Consider the following 16,898-nt stretch of genomic DNA (forward strand, 5'->3'; position numbering starts at 1 on the left):
CTCTAAATGTAATGTGACAACAAGGGGAGAGCCAAGACAACAAGTCATTTTCTGTTTGAGGAATTTGAAATCAGTACATTCACGCTCAGAAACAGGTTTATCTGTGATTATAAATGCATTTTAACGGGCCAGGTAAATTTTTTACAAGGTGATTGTTGCCCACTGGCCGCCAGTTGAAGGGCCCTGCATGTAGACTGAGGAATTCCAACAATCTGAAGAAAACCTTAAGGGGTATGTAGCCACTGCCAGCCTCACCGTGAGAGCTCACATGGTGGTGGGGTGAAGAGTTTCTGCAGTAGAGAAGTTAGAGGTGGAGCAGAGTGGTATAAGATGAGAAAGAATTGGGTGAGAGAAGACTAATGGAGTGGATCCAGGAATGAGAGTGGTAGACAAAGAACCAGAAGGAAAAGGTCAGGGGACTTTCAAAACATGTGAAGAAAAGTACCTTGGGCATTTGTGAGAACAGAAGTGGCAGCAGGGGTCAGATGCCAGATCTATAACATAACACTTTGTAAGATATAATAAATGCACAGATTTAAACAGAATATGATAGTGATTAGAGTTTTTGGAGGGGAGTCAGATATTTTTTAAAAGAATATCCCAGGTTAATTCCAAGCACCCTTTTAGGTCTTGCCCAACCAATCATGTGACTGCGACACAAGGTGGGTGGGATGAGGGGCAAAGGGTAAGACAATGTGCCTTATGCTTAACATATGCACAAGACATGTAGATACCAGGGTTCTCTTCCATTGCTTGGTTTGGTGCTTTTCTGTTTTTCTTTCTCCATGGTCAAATATAGATTGGCAAGGTGGTAACATCCATCCATTTTCTAACCCGCTGAATCCAAATACAGGGTCACAGGGGTCTGCTGGAAGCCAATCCCAGCCAACACAGGAACCAATCCTGGGCAGGGTGCCAACCTACCACAGGACACACGCCAAGCACACACTAGGGCCAATTTAGAATCGCCAATCCACCTAACCTGCATGTCTTTGGATTGTGGGAGGAAACCCACACAGACACGGGGAGAACATGCAAACTCCACGCAGGGAGGACCCGGGAAGCGAACCCAGGTCTCCTAACTGCGAGGCAGCAGCACTACCACTGCGCCACCGTGCCGCCCTAAGGTGGTAACATGATTTAGTAATTAAAATCAAACCAGTCATATATAATACTATGTATATTATTTCAGAAGAGAAATCATTATTTTCTTCTGCACAGCTAGAGAGTGGCATTGCAGGCTTTATTTTTTAACGCACCAAAGTGCTAAAATAGCACATTTTGATCTCTGAAAGAGCGCCTTGTAAATCTTGTTCCTGGACCTGCCTATGTGCTGATTTGTGTGGACAATAGTCTTTATTTCTGAGGCATACGTTTTGTGCCCTACAAAGCTTTTATATCAGCTCACTTCTCAGCTGAGGTTTCAGTGGACTTTACTTATTCTTTCTACTTGGCATTACCTTTCATTCTTTGATAGCACCATATTCATGGCTGCAATTGATGTTTGCATCCATACAGCATGTCAGCAGTAGTGTCCAATAAGAATATTAAGTAATCCTGTCATATTTAGAAGAGGCCAGACAGCTCACAAAGTACGATGATACAGACACTAGCACTGGACCTTCGAGCGATTCCCAGCCAGTGGTGTTTCTGTGTGGAACTCCTCTTGTTTTCAATGGTGTCCTTAACAGACGCCACTTTCCTCACCCTGTCCTAGCACTTTTGTGAGTGTGTGTGGGTATGTGTGTGTCCTGCAGTGAACTGGAATCATGCCCTGTGCTCATTCCAGCTAACCAGGACACAACAGGTTTAAGCAATGGAAAGAAACTGAAGAAAAAATGCAGTTAATGTCCCAGAAAAAATGAGTTAAATGAAAATGTGTTAGAGAATTATTTGCTTACCTGGACTGTGTTATATCCTCCAAGCCATGTTGCTGCTAATGTGTTGCCATTGCTCTTTTTAATTAGCGAAATGATAAAATCGCTGACTTCAGCACTGGGAACTGAGGCAAGATGGCCTTCATAGTGTTTGCAGCTTTCCTAAAATGGTATTAGCAAATTATTTACTTTGATAATGAAGCAAAATTATAACACTTATTTAAAAATTTGTCAGATTACTGAAACAACTAGTACAAAGTGTTTTACAAGGCAAATAGGATAATTATTAAATAAAACCAAACAATGCAGCTAGCATTCACATGTTAATTTATTGAATCGCGCAAAAACATATGAGAAAACACAAAAGCAAATGAGAAAAGGCAAAATCAATTTGAATATGCAAAAACAAATCAGGGTCACAGTAAAATTCAAATGAACAAAGATGTGAACAAAGGTAAGAAGGTCAGTTTTCAGCAGAACAGAGAAAGATAACAAGGCTGGCAAATTCTTATAGCAGAGATCCATGGAGATCAAAGTGTAATGTGAGCACGAATCAGCGATGACTTTAGACAGAGAACCTCCGCTGTCACACATTTGTAAAAAAAGAGAAGCATCATGAACATTACCTTAAACAATGGAAACAATGGAGTGTTAGATTATGGTGCTTTATATGTGAGGCTGACAGCATCAAAATCTAGCAGTAGCAGACAGTGGCGTAGCTGGGGGCAAGGGGGACATCCGACCCAGGGCGCAGCATCCAGGGGGCACCAAATTGATGTTACGAAATTTTAGAATGAAATGTTTTCCATTCTTAAATGCACTAAAAAGTAAATAAAAAACATCTGCATACTCAGTCCATCACTCCATCAGTATGAGGATATCTTTTTCCTATGTTTGTTGTCTCTATCTGATTTCGAAGCACATATTAGTTCTATATACACAACAGAAAATAATTTATCTCCTGCACTACTCTAACATGTTTGACTCCCACCCAGAAACATTTTTGACCTTATTAAACAGGTCGCGCGACTGACATGAGGCATTAGTGCCTCGTTTCTGTGTGCCAAGTGATTTGTGTTTATGTGTTTGATAGAAAATTGATTGGGCTGTGGTGAAGTATTCTAACAGATGCCTGCAAAAGTCTAGACGTTTCCCCATCATATTTTCGTACGAATAAATTGTAAGTAATGCAGTTTTTTTAAATATATAATTATTTTGCTTTATAATTTGCTATATATTTTCTTTAAAATCATTTTTAAATGCGGAGAACGATTTTTTTCTTACAAAAACTGACGGATTTAGATTTTAAAGAACACGAGGCAGCGTTATCATTTTCGTAGACTTATATGAAATTTTTTTTCTTAAAATACTATTATTTTAAATACATTTTTTAAAATATCCTTTCCCTTCTCCATTGCATTTTGGCAAACAGGAGGGGGCACAAAATCTTCAGTTGTCCCCGGGCGCTGAAAACTCTAACTATGCCTCTGGTAGCAGATAGCTGTGCTTGTGCACAGCTGTGCTTGTGTCCCGGATGGACGTGCCCGGAACACCTCACCAGGGAGGCGTCCAGGAGGCATCCTGATCAGATGCCCGAGCCACCTCATCTGACTCCTCTCGATGCGGAGGAGCAGCGGCTCTACTCTGAGCCCCTCCCGGATGACTGAGCTTCTCACCCTATCTTTAAGGGAAAGCCCAGACACCCTGCGGAGGAAACTCATTTCAGCCACTTGTATTCGCAATCTCGTTCTTTTGGTCACTACCCATAGCTCATGACCATAGGTGAGGGTAGGAGCGTAGATCGACTGGTAAATTGAGAGCTTTGCCTTACGGCTCAGCTCCTTTTCACCACGACAGACCGATGCAGAGCCCGCATCACTGCGGATGCCGCACCGATCCGCCTGTCGATCTCACGCTCCATTCTTCCCTCACTCGTGAATAAGACCCCGAGATACTTGAACTCCTCCACTTGGGGCAGGATCTCTCCCCAACCCTGAGAGGGCACTCCACCCTTTTCCGGCTGAGGACCATGCTCGGATTTGGAGGTGCTGATTCTCATCCCATCCGCTTCACACTCAGCTGCGAACCGATCCAGAGAGAGCTGAAGATCACGGCCTGATGAAGCAAACAGGACAACATCATCTGCAAAAAGCAGTGACCCAATCCTGAGTCCACCAAACAGGACCCCTTCAACACCCTGGCTGCGCCTAGAAATTCTGTCCATAAAAGTTATGAACAGAATCGGTGACAAAGGGCAGCCCTGGCGGAGTCCAACTCTCACTGGAAACGGGCTCGACTTACTGCGGCAATGCGGACCAAGCTCTGACACGGTTGTACAGAGACCGAACAGCTCTTATCAGGGGTCCGGTACCCATACTCCCGAGCACCCCACAGGATTCCCGAGGGACACGGTCGAATGCCTTTTCCAAGTCCACAAAACACATGTAGACCGGTCGGGCAAACTCCCATGCACCCTCCAGGACTCTGCTAAGGGTGAAGAGCTGGTCCACTGTTCAGCGACCAGGACGAAAACCACACTGTTCCTCCTGAATCCGAGGTTCGACTATCCGACGGACCCTCCTCTCCAGAACCCCCGAATAGACTTTTCCAGGGAGGCTGAGGAGTGTGATCCCTCTATAGTTGGAACACACCCTCCAGTCCCCCTTTTTAAAGAGGGGGACCACCACCCCGGTCTGCCAATCCAGAGGCACTGTCCCGATGTCCATGTGATGTTGCAGAGCGTGTCAACCAAGACAGTCCTACAACATCCAGAGCCTTAAGGAACTCTGGGCGTATCTCATCCACCCCCGGTTACCTGCCACCAAGGAGTTTTTTGACCACCTCGGTGACTTCAGTCCCAGAGATGGGAGAGCCCACCTCAGAGTCCCCAGGCTCTGCTTCCTCATTGGAAGGCATGTTAGTGGGATTGAGGAGGTCTTCGAAGTACTCCTCCCACCGACCCACAACGTCCGAGTCGAGGTCAGCGCGCACCATCCCCACTATATACGGTGTTGACACTGCACTGCTTCCCCCTCCTGAGACGGTGGACCAGAATCTCCTCGAAGCCGTCTGAAAGTCATTCTCCATGGCCTCTCAAACTCCTCCCATGCCCGAGTTTTGCCTCAGCAACAACCGGCAGCGTTCCTCTTGGCCTGCGGTACCTATCAGCTGCCTCCAGAGACCCACAGGACAAAAAGTCCTATAGGACTCCTTCTTCAGCTTGACGGCATCGCTCACGCGGTGTCCACCAGCGGGTTCAGGGATTGCCGCCACGACAGGCACCGACCACCTTGCGGCCACAGCTCCAGTCAGCCGCCTCAACAATAGAGGCACGGAACATGGCCCATTCGGACTCAATGTCCCCACCTCCCTCGGGACGTGGTTGAAGTTCTGCTGGAGGTGGGAGTTGAAGCTACTTCTGACAGGGGACTCTGCCAGCCGTTCCCAGCAGACCCTCACAACACGTTTGGGCCTACCAGGTCTGACTGGCATCTTCCCCCACCATCGAAGCCAACTCACCACCAGGTGGTGATCAGTTGACAGCTCCGCCCCTCTCTTCACCCGAATGTCCAAGACATATGGCCGCAAGTACGACGACACGACCACAAAGTCGATCATCGACCTGAGGCCTAGGGTGTCCTGGTGCCAAGTGCACATATGAACACCCTTATGCTTGAACATGGTGTTCGTTATGGACAATCCGTGACGAGCACAGAAGTCCAATAACAAAACACCGCTCGGGTTCAGATCGGGGGAGCCATTCCTCCCAATCACGCCCTTCCAGGTCTCACTGTCATTGCCCACGTGAGCATTGAAGTCTCCCAGCAAAACGAGGGAATCCCCAGAAGGTATGCCCTCTAGCAACCCCTCCAGAGACTCCAAAAAGGGTGGATACTCCAAACTGCTGTTGGCGCATACGCACAAACAACAGTCAGGACCCTTCCCCACCCGAGGCGGAGGGAGGCCACCCTCGTCCACGGGGTAAACCCCAATGCACAGGCTCCAGTGGGGGCAATAAGTATGCCCACACCTGCTCGGCGCCTCTCACCGGGGCCAACTCCAGAGTGGTAGAGAGTCCAGCCCCTCTCAAGGAGATTGGTTCCAGAGTCCAAGCTGTGCGTTGAGGTGAGTCCGACTATATCTAGCCGGAACCTCTCGACCTCGCGCACTGGTGTAGGCCGGGCCACCAGGCGCTCGCCATCGAGCCCCACCTCCAGGCCTGGCTCCAGAGGAGGGCCCCGGTGACCCATGTCCGGGCAAGGGAAAACGTCGTCCACAGTTTTTATTTTTCATTGGAGGTTTATTGAACCGCTCTTTGTCTCATCCCTCACCTAGGACCAGTTTGCCTTGGGTGGCCCTCCCAGGGGCATAAAGCCCCGGACAACATAGCTCCTAGGATCATTGGGACACGCAAACCCCTCCACCACGATAAGGTGACGGTTCAAGGAGGAGGTAATGCCTTTCAATGCTACAAATGTTAGTGATGTGCTATCTGTTGGAATGACAAATGTAATGCATTTTATTACTACATGCATTGCAAAGTACATTCAATATAAACTCAAATAGTGCACTGCAAATGCTAACGCCAAATTAAAGTTGCATTGATTACTTAGAATTCAACCTTCTTAGTCCCATCCTAGTTTGAAAGTAAAGTGTCATGGCAGCTCATGGATGGCAGAAATGGGGGTATAACTCCAGCTGTGATGTGTAAAGCAGATTTCAGGGAGCTATCAAAAATCTTTGAATATCATAATTTAATAAACTATCAAAGGGTCCATTTATCCAGTGTTTCCAGGACTTTATTGGGCATTTCTTTCAATGACACCAGGCATTAAGGCTTTAATTCAGCTTACAAAGACATGATGGGAATGATAACAACATAAGAAACCTTGTATTTAAAGCCAAGTGATTGATTAACCAATTTTGTTCATCTCAGAGGCTCATTCTGGTAGCCACATAAGAAATCTCTAAGTAACAATCAAAATGCTTCAATTCACCCGTCCATTAGTTCACTTTCTGACCTTCTTTTTCACTAGAGAAAACAAGGCAGGATAGAATACCAGTCTTTGCTGTCATGGACTGCTCTGATGTGTCCATGGCGGTTCTCTTTTTTATTTTTTAGCCTTCACTATGTCTGGTTTTGTTTAGGACCTGTCTCTGGCCCTGTTCATCTTATTTATTTGCAATTCAAGGCTTGTTTTAGTAGATATGTATAAGCCTTTGAACTCTACTGTTATGCTCAGGCCCCTTACCACCATTTCTTCCCAAGTGGATTTAATGTATTTTAATTACTTGGCTATTTTGTAGTAGGCAAGGATCTGGAAATAAAAAGAGAAGTGTTGTGGACAGGCAACCCAGGTACACAATCTACCATGTTTCAACCTAGCTTTAAAATTTTTGGTGGTAAAGTTTGGCTTTGTTTTCGGGAAGAAAATTTCTTGTCTAGCTTTTTAGATTTAACCTCTATATTCACTTGACATAAATACAGAGTTGCATACTTAATGCATACAAAAAAAAAGAAATGCGTAATATTTAATTTTCTGATTAAAAAGAGTAAGCATTGTAAACACATAGCAAGGTGACACAGTGCCTGCATCAGTAATGCAGAGACAATGACTGTGGTTTCCAGCTTGACTACAATCTATGAGAAGTGCAAATGTTTATGTTGGATGTAACTTGATTTTCCAAATTTCTCTCACATCACAACTTAATGAATGTGAAGTTAATTGCCAGCTCTATGCATGACTGAGACTCGTCCAGAGCTCCCTGCTGTCCAGAACTTGATGCTGGTATAGCCTCTGCCTCTTCACAATCCTGATATGTAAAATATGAGCTCATAAAATGGATGAACAGTTTACATTCTACACAACAAGGAAAGTTTGTTATATTTCTTAAAATTACTTAATGGCAAATGATACTAATATGCAGGTAGATCAAGATGAGGAACATGAAAATCTTGTAACAATTGTCAGGAGATCCCGGTGAAATCCCCCGGGGATGGTCTACAGGCAAGGGAGAAAAAGAGTCAGTGCACTCTGCCACACCCCGGCATGCCTCCGAACTGCCTTCACTCAAGCCCTTTAGCTGCCTCCCATGCGCACGTGTGTGACACAATTCTCACTGAATGTGCAAATGTGGACTTGGATCAAACTGTTCCTGGGTTTAGTAGTAGGGTTTAATCATTAAATATTTGAAGATGCTAGTTTAGTGAGCACCAATTCTTTAAGAGTAGTTGAAAAAACAAAGCAAAACAGAATTAGACTTACAAAAATGTTTACTAACCTCTGCCTCACTCCAAGTTGTCTGCTTTCCAAAATATTGATAACATTGACCCAGAAAAGCAACAAAGTTCTCTGGGCAGATTTCATCACAGTTACGCTTCTTAATGGGTATTCCACCACTAGATTCTGAAGTATAAATAAAATATACATATTTTAGAATTGTTTTTGCATTTTTCACTTACAAAGTACGGTTACACACTTGTAAATATTAGATTTACTAGAATTACATGGACAAGAAACACTTTCTCAGGGAGTTCCTCTCTTTGAAAGTCGTGGCGAAGCCAGGCCCCCCCCATTTAGATGTCAGGTCCCCCAAATGCTTCTGTTTCATTTATGTTAATCATTATTTATCAATCATTTTAGCCCCTTCACTCACCTCAAAGGACTCCCCCGACCCTCACGGAACAGCTTATGGTTTACCCACCCAGTTCTTCCCAGGCCCACCCACTTTGCAATATCAAACATTCTGCTGCATGAATGAATCTTTTACAAGTTGCTGATGGCCGTCATGGTGTATTTCTCTTCCAGAGTAGCTTATTTGCCTTGAGAAATCCCATCAGTTATTTTTAGCAGTGGCATCTAAGTGCTGGGGTTAGTGGTCAAAGCTTTCTTCATTTTGGGCAGGTGTGGGCCCTTTTACTTTACCTTCTGTGACTTATGCAGACTGCCTTTGGTTTTGATGATTTTCACAATCGATTGCTCTAGTAAGGGTTGTGGTGGTAATGGGCAGATTTGGAGAGACAAGGCCATTCAATGCTTAGTATCAGATGTAAGACATAGAAATTCTCCTGTATGTCCTGGGACTGCCCAAGTCTTCTCCCATTGGGCTGTGCCTTGGAGGTGTCACTCATTAACGCTGAAACCGCATTAAATGGCTTGAGTGGGCGAGAGACTTATACATCCTAGTGATCTTTTGAGTGGATCTTAAAAGACTGATCTAAAGAGAACTACCAGACAAAAAGCAATCCAAAATTTGCCCCTCCATGCTGGCTATAATTCTAGAAAAGCAAGTCTCCACACAAACAAGCAATAACAGTGACCAGTTATGCCCACCAAAGACCCATGTAGCTCAGCTCGAAGTAGAAAAGTGAAAACACCATTTGGGCTCAGCACTCACAAAGCCAAGGCTGGTGTTTCAGAGAGTATAAAATTCAGCTGAGATGCAGCGTTCTTAACTTAGTCTTACATTCTGCATTGCTAGTTTTAGCAAGAATGGCTTTTAGATAATGCTGAATAATATGTTCATAATAAATTCACAACTGTTTTTAGTTTCCATCCTGGCATTGTAGCATCAGGCACAGGTAAGAATAACACTAGACACACATTCACTCATACTGGCCAAAAAATAAAAAACAAAACCCTCTTGGTGTCAAAACATACAACTAGGAGGAAAAACAAGATAAACATGGTGAGAATATCTAAGTGGAACAGTTCAGCAGGGGACCAGAAAATCCATGACTGCCAAAAGTGATATCTCTTGACCATGTTGCTTCTAGGAGCATCCAGAAGACAATGAGACTGTGGAGCTTGAGGGCATGCCTTCAGATGTTCTGAGATGACAGAAGGAAAGCATCCCAGCACATTAACCAAGCATCTTAATTTATTTAGATGTTACAGAGGTTGGAGTGCAAGGCAGTAAGCAAACACCAACAGGCTACATCTGTGCCCCCTCATAAAGGGCCAATTTGGAATGGCTAGTTGACCCAACATGTACATCTCTGGGAAGAAGACCAGACTAACAAGGCAAAGAAATATATAAACCTGGGAAAAACATGCAAATGTGACTCTGAAGATGTGTGGCAACAGCAGTAAGAACTTCACCACTGTGCCGCCCATGTCAGCAACTAACGGAAACTGCAATAGGAACACTTTTTAGTTATACTCATATTTATAAATGTTAATGGTTCAAGTAACATTGCACTGAACGGTTTCCAGGCAGACATACTTGAAAATGTTCAAGTTTTATTATTATTACTGAGGCAGTAATGGTGATGAGTGAGTTGATTTCAACTTTTCATTCTACTTTTTGCAAGAGAAACACAAAACAGGAAATGTGAGATTCAATCCATCTATGCGTCATTTCTCTGAACCCACTAAATCTAATGAAAGCACGGAGCTTGAGGCCACTTCTTCGTGGAAACTCAGCCATGTGTGTCTGCAGAAATCTGGCTTCATACCTGTACAATATTAGAACTTGTATCACTTTATTTTAAAATCTCTACTGTCTATAAATATTGGCTTATGTCATTAAGCATTAGATCCTGCACATAATTTACCGTGAAAGGCCATCATAATCAGCAGCAGGGTGGTGACGGGAATCCTCATTTTTGAGCTTTACTGTAAGTACCTACTGAAAAAAAAACATTGAAAATTTTAAAAATCATTCCAATGATAATATACAGTGGATTCAGAAAGTATTCAGTGTAGGACAAAGTGGGTATTGCCCATTCTGCTACAATTTTGTGGAACACCAGGCCTCTTAAGAAAGCAGATTTAACCTTGGATGCAGGCATCCAGCTATGCTAAACCCCAGCCTGCATTCCAAACTAAGCAAATGAACTCCAGGTTGTGCAAGAATCTGATTGGACTTGATCTGATAACAAAGATGAAAATCAGAGGCACTGACATTTCTCCAGACGCACCTCTGCAGACATTTCGAGTCAGAAGGCATGATATGGGCTTGAGTAAGAACAAAGACCTATAACAATTAATATGGACAGAACAACCCACCTATTAAAAGACACTGATTTTGTAACTGGATGTGACATGGCAAATTTATCCATTTAAAATTAAATCTACAACACAGTAATGTGTGCTGAAAGTAAGTGAATGTTTTCTGAATTCTATCTATCTATCTATCTATCTATCTATCTATCTATCTATCTATCTATCTATCTATCTATCTATCTATCTATCTATCTATCTATCTAACCCAGGCCTCAGCTGTTGTAAGACATTACCTGTACTCATCAGGGCAATTTTTTGTCTGAGGTTTGAACATGTGAAGAAGTCAATAACCTTCCAATGGTAACCACATATGAGGTGCTGAGTGATATAGAAATTACAGTGAGAGAAGTGCTGTTTTGATGAAAAAGCAACAACAACAACAACAACATTTATTTATATAGCACATTTTCATACAAACAGTAGCTCAAAGTGCTTTACATATTAAAGAATAGAAAAATGAAAGACATAATTATAAAAAATAAATCAACATTAACATCGAATAAGAGTAAGGTTCAATGGCCAGGGGACAGAAAAACAAAAACTCCAGGCGGCTGGAGAAAAAATAAAATCTGTAGGGATTCCAGACCATGATACCGCCCAGTCCCCTCTGGGCATTCTACCTAACATAAATGAAACAGTCCTCTTTGGATTTAGGATTCTCACGGAAGGGCTTGATGATGATGATGGTCACGTAGACTTCTTCCTTTTAATCCGTCCATCATTGTTGGAGCATCATGAAGCTTTGAGTAGGTGGAGGTGGCGCAGGCCACCACCACAAAGAAACCGGAAAAAGAAACAGAAAAGAGAGTAGGGGTCAGTACCGATTTTAGAGCCACCATGAATAGTTGTTATGATGAATTGAACATACAGAGTATCAGGATTAAGTTAAATTACGATTAAAATGAAGTTATAAAAAGGCCATGTTAAAGTAATGTGTTTTCAGCAGTGTTTTAAAGTGCTCTACTGTATCAGCCTGGCGAATTCCTATTGGCAGGCTATTCCAGATTTTAGGTGCATAACAGCAGAAGGCCGCCTCACCACTTCTTTTAAGTTTTGTTCTTGGAATTCTAAGGAGACACTCATTTGAGGATCTGAGGTTACGATTTGGAATATAAGGTGTCAGACATTCCGATATATAAGATGGGGCGAGATTATTTAAGGCTTTATAAACCATAAGCAGAATTTTAAAGTCAATTCTGAATGACACAGGTAACCAGTGTAGTGACATCAAAACTGGAGAAATGTGTTCTGATTTTCTTTTCCTAGTTAGGATTCTAGCAGCTGCATTCTGCACTAGTTGCAAACGATTTATATCTTTTTGGGTAGTCCTGAGAGGAGTGCGTTACAGTAATCTAGTCGACTGAAAACAAACGCGTGAACTAATTTCTCAGCATCTTTCAGTGATAAAGAGGTCTAACTTTACTTATGTTTCTTAAGTGAAAAATGCTGTCCTAATGATCTGATTAATATGTGATTTAAAATTCAGATTACAGTCAACAATCACCCCTAAGCTTTTTACCTCCGTCTTGACTTTTAATCCTAATGTATCCAGTTTATTTCTAATAGCCTCATTGTATCCATTATTGCTGATCACTAAAATTTCAGTTTTCTCTTTATTTAACTTGAGAAAATTACTATTCATCCATTCTGAGATACAAGTCAGACATTGTGTTAGTGAATCAATAGAATCGGGTCATCAGGTGCTATTGATAAGTACAGCTGTGTGTCATCAGCATAGCTGTGGTAGCTCACGTTGTGCCCTGAGATAATCTGACCTAACGGAAGCATGTAGATTGAGAATAACAGCGGACCCAGGATAGAGCCTTGTGGAACACCATATTGGATATCATGTGTCTTGAGTTGTAATTCCCACAACTAACAAAATATTTTCTCCCTGTCAGGTAGGATTCAAACCAATTTAAGACACTGCCAGAGAGGCCCACCCATTGACTAAGGCGATTTCTAAGAATGTTGTGATCAATGGTGTCAAATGCAGCACTCAGATCTAAGAGGATGAGAACAGATAAATGGCCTCTGTCTGCATTTACCCGCAAGTCATTTACTACTTTAACGAGTGCAGTTTCTGTGCTGTGATTTGTTCTAAAACCTGACTGAAATTTATCAAGAATAGCATGTTTATTTAGGTGGTCATTTAACTGCATAATGACTGCCTTCTCTAGAACTTTACTTAAGAAGGGCAAGTTAGAGATGGGTCTAAAATTTTCAAGAGCCGAGGGTCAAGATTATGTTTCTTAAGTAGGGGTTTAACTACAGCAGTCTTAAGACAGTCTGGGAAGACCCCAGTATCTAGTGACGAATTTACTATGTCAAGAACATTATCAATTAGCACGCCTGATACTTCTTTGAAAAACCTTGTTGGTATCGGGTCAAGGACGCAGGTGGAGGGTTTTAATTGAGATATTATTTTTTGTAAATCAGGTAAATCTATCCTAGTGAAAGAGTTTAATTTGTTTATAACAGGATGTTGGGGTTTAGGGGATCCTTAGTGTTGGGGAGATATACTATGTTATTTCTAATATCATTAATTTTTTGATTGAAGAATACAGCGACAGCCTCACAGGTTTCACTGGAAGCACTTAGGAGGCATTCCTTTGAGCTACCTGGGTTTAGTAGGTGATCAATTGTTGAAAATAAGACTCTAGGATTACTAGCATTGTTATTTATAATATTAGAGAAATAGCAGCGTCTCTCAAGACGGACAGTGTTATTGTATTCTGTTATTTTGACTTTTAATATTTCGTGGTGGATAGTAAGTTTACTCTTCCTCCATTGACGCTCAGCTCTGCGGCATGTTCTCTTTAAATCAGACACTCTTTGGGTCTTCCATGGTATAACAATGCTAGAAGATTTTTTCACTGTCTTTTCAGGTGCAACTATGTCAACAGCAGCTCTCACTTTAGAATTAAATCTTTCCACCTTACTATTTACATTGTCCTCGCTATTATAGCTGGCACTATAAATGGACTGATTGCTTAAAATGTTTGTAAGTTTTAAAGCTGCTGCCGAATCAAAGAAGCGTTTTTTAACAATATGCTTCTCATGAGTGTTTTTTATCATTATTTCTATATTAAAAAGTAGAAGAAAATGGTCTGATAGAAAAAGGATGAAATCAAACAAATCACCAGGAACAGATAACACTGATCCTCAGTTGCTTAAGGAGGTTATTGAATATATAAATAAAACTTTGATGTGTACTTAAAAAAATCACTGCACTCTGGGGAATTTCCTACAGATTTGGATATAGCAAATGTTACCCCAATATATAAAAGTCATAGTTAGTAAACCTGAACGAATCAGAGATTAGATAATGGAAGCATTTATTAAGAAAGTGTACAAGGAACTTGTACATGTATTAGCAGCTAGTTAGAATGGATTTAACCAGGGACATCAGTTTTCATTAAGCACCAAATGCATATAAACAGTGGGATGAGTATGATATTATTTATATTGATATTAAGAAGCCTTTTGATTAAGTACCACATGAAAGACTGGAAGTCAAACAAAAGGAAGTGAGAATTTCAAATGCAGTGTGTATGTGGGTGCAAAACTAGCTTAAACACTGGAAACAAAGAGCTATGGTGAGGGGAAATTTTTCAGAATTGAGTCATGTTAAAAATATTGTTTCTCAGTGATCAGAACTGGAGCCGTAGGTCTTTTTTAATACATGCAAGTGATCCTACAAGTATCCACCTTAATAAAAGGGTGTCTGTGAGTCTATCTCCGTCATTCTAACAGATAAGAAAACTAACACTGCTTTACGAATCCCATGTCAAATGGCATATAATACACATATGCATTCCATGGTGCACTGCAAACAGTAAGACTGAAGTCTATATTAGATTTCAACCCATCTTAGATGGGAAGCACAGGTAGTATAAATGATAAGCTAGTTAAGTTTGCAGATGATAACTAGTTTGAAGGACAGGAAAAGGAAGATGGATTATTATTATCATTATCATTGTGCCTAGATTGGAGAAAAATATATGAATAGATTAATCTTCTTCCTAGATTTTCCCCTGCATTGACAAAGGATCCACTTTTTGGCACGTCACTTTCCATTTGTTACAATCTTGAAGTGGCAGAACTGACTTTGTGCAGGTCATCCTTCAGCTGATGAAAACATCATATTTTGGTGCCCATGTGACCACTTCACTGTGGGCTGAGGTGCAGTGCTGTCTTTGCTATCAATTGGTCGTTGCTTGAGTCAAGTGGCCATTATTTAGATCCAGGCCTGTAGGGATACTCAGGTTATCAATGTTCTCTTTCCCAGGCTAAAGGGTGAGAGTTATAGAAGCATTTGTCACTTTAGAGCCCTTAATGTTCAATCTGCAGTTCTAGAATACTAGTCCTAGCAACTGATGTTGAGACTTTAACAGAATTGTTTATCTGTTGCAGGCCAATGTCTCATAGAGCTGGGTTTAACATCCCTAATCCTACCTAGCCCTTCAATGAAACCATTAAGGCAGGGTCTCCAAATACAGTCCTGACTGACTACTGTGGCTACAGGTTTTCATTCTAACCATTTTCACAATTAGGGTCTAGTTTTTGCTGCTAATTAACTGATTTTGCCTTATTTTTAATTGACTTGCTATTTAGACTCAGCCTCCTTAATTGTTTCTTTTTTTCCCAAAATTAGCAGCCAAACAAATAAAGAGACACAAAACAAGCCATTACATTACCAGTAACCTGTGCCTACCATACAATATCTGAAAATAAAAAGGCGAGAATCTCAGTAATGTTGATCCGCTCAGGTCCACAAAACATTTCAATGGTGGTCTTTGACAAATGTTTTGGAAATGTCTGCTGTGGCAGAATAAGACCACCAACCACCTGAATTAATATACAGGTTTAATTACAAAATAATGATTTTAACTATCAACAGGAATTTGCTTCTAATTAAGCAACTGGTTGAAGTTTGAGGATACAACCTAGCTGGTCATCTGTTGGATCGCTTCACATTTCATTTTTATTTGGCTGCCATTTATGGAAAAAAATGAAGCAGTTCAGTCAAGTCAATTAAAATGAAGTAACAACAAGTTAATTAGAAGCAAAAAATGGATCACTAATAAAAAAAGGGTTAGAATGAAGACCTCTGCCCTAAGCTGAAACCCGCCCCATCTAAACTTCTGAGACCAAAAAAAATGTAAGAATCTAAACCAAATTAAAACTAAAATTGTTTAGAGTGTTGTTAAGGCACACATACAAAGTTAAAAGGATTAAATGCAAAATATAAGTAATAGATAATAATATTCTTACAGCAGTTTAGCAGCGTTGACACTGATTCAGACCTTGTTCTCTGTCTTCAAGATGACCTTGCTTTTATTACAAATCTCATTCTATTCTAAGTACTCATTCTTAATACCCAGACCCTCCCATTTAAGGATTAAAATTTTGTTCCACACTGCACTTCCCTTCTGAGATGGTGTAGTACTTCCCTTTTTTCTTTAAAATTATCAATTTTCTCTTATGTCCTTAAAATATAATTAAAATACAATTTTCTTTACATAAGCAGTGTTTCCTTATTTATATTTTCCCTATGTTTCATATTTCATATTATTAATTCATTCATTTTTCCACCACTCTCAGACTTAGTGGCTGTGGCAACAGTCTTAGCAGTAAGGCCCATACATCCCTTTTCCCATTCCCACTTGCCAACTCATACTCTGGAATCGCAAGGCATTCCCAGGCCATCTGGATCTTCCAGGAGATATTTGTATCAGCTGCCTGAACCACCTCATATGGCGTCTCTCGATGCGCAGTGGTAGTGACTCTACTTCGATCCTCTTCCGGATACCTGCACTTCTCACCCTGAACCTAACAGAGAGCTCAGCCACACTGGGGAGAAAGTTCATTTTGACTTCTTCTACCCCTGATGCCGTTCTTTTGGCCATTACTCAAAATTCATAACCATATGTGAGGGTAGACATAAACGCGTTTTTCCCAGTTGATTCTGGGGTTTGTCAGGGGTGTGTTCTTGGCCCTACTCTGTTCA

At 41.5% G+C, this 16,898-nt stretch overlaps 1 protein-coding gene across 1 annotated transcript in view; it reads right to left on the reverse strand.

The window, feature by feature from the left end:
* Window positions 1-16,898, reverse strand: part of LOC120539782 (lectin-like) — a 43,015-nt gene that overhangs the window by 16,367 nt on the left and 9,750 nt on the right. The window contains exons 2-4 of the mRNA XM_039770165.1: window positions 10,435-10,508; window positions 8,160-8,284; window positions 1,902-2,039 (exon numbers count right to left, since the gene is read on the reverse strand). Of these exons, the coding sequence (XP_039626099.1) occupies window positions 1,902-2,039; window positions 8,160-8,284; window positions 10,435-10,483 (312 nt within the window). The 5' untranslated portion in view covers window positions 10,484-10,508. The remainder of the gene's footprint in view (window positions 1-1,901; window positions 2,040-8,159; window positions 8,285-10,434; window positions 10,509-16,898) is intronic.

The sequence above is a fragment of the Polypterus senegalus genome, chromosome 11 (genome assembly GCF_016835505.1).
Source record: "Polypterus senegalus isolate Bchr_013 chromosome 11, ASM1683550v1, whole genome shotgun sequence".
In the NCBI taxonomy this organism is placed as follows: domain Eukaryota; kingdom Metazoa; phylum Chordata; class Cladistia; order Polypteriformes; family Polypteridae; genus Polypterus; species Polypterus senegalus.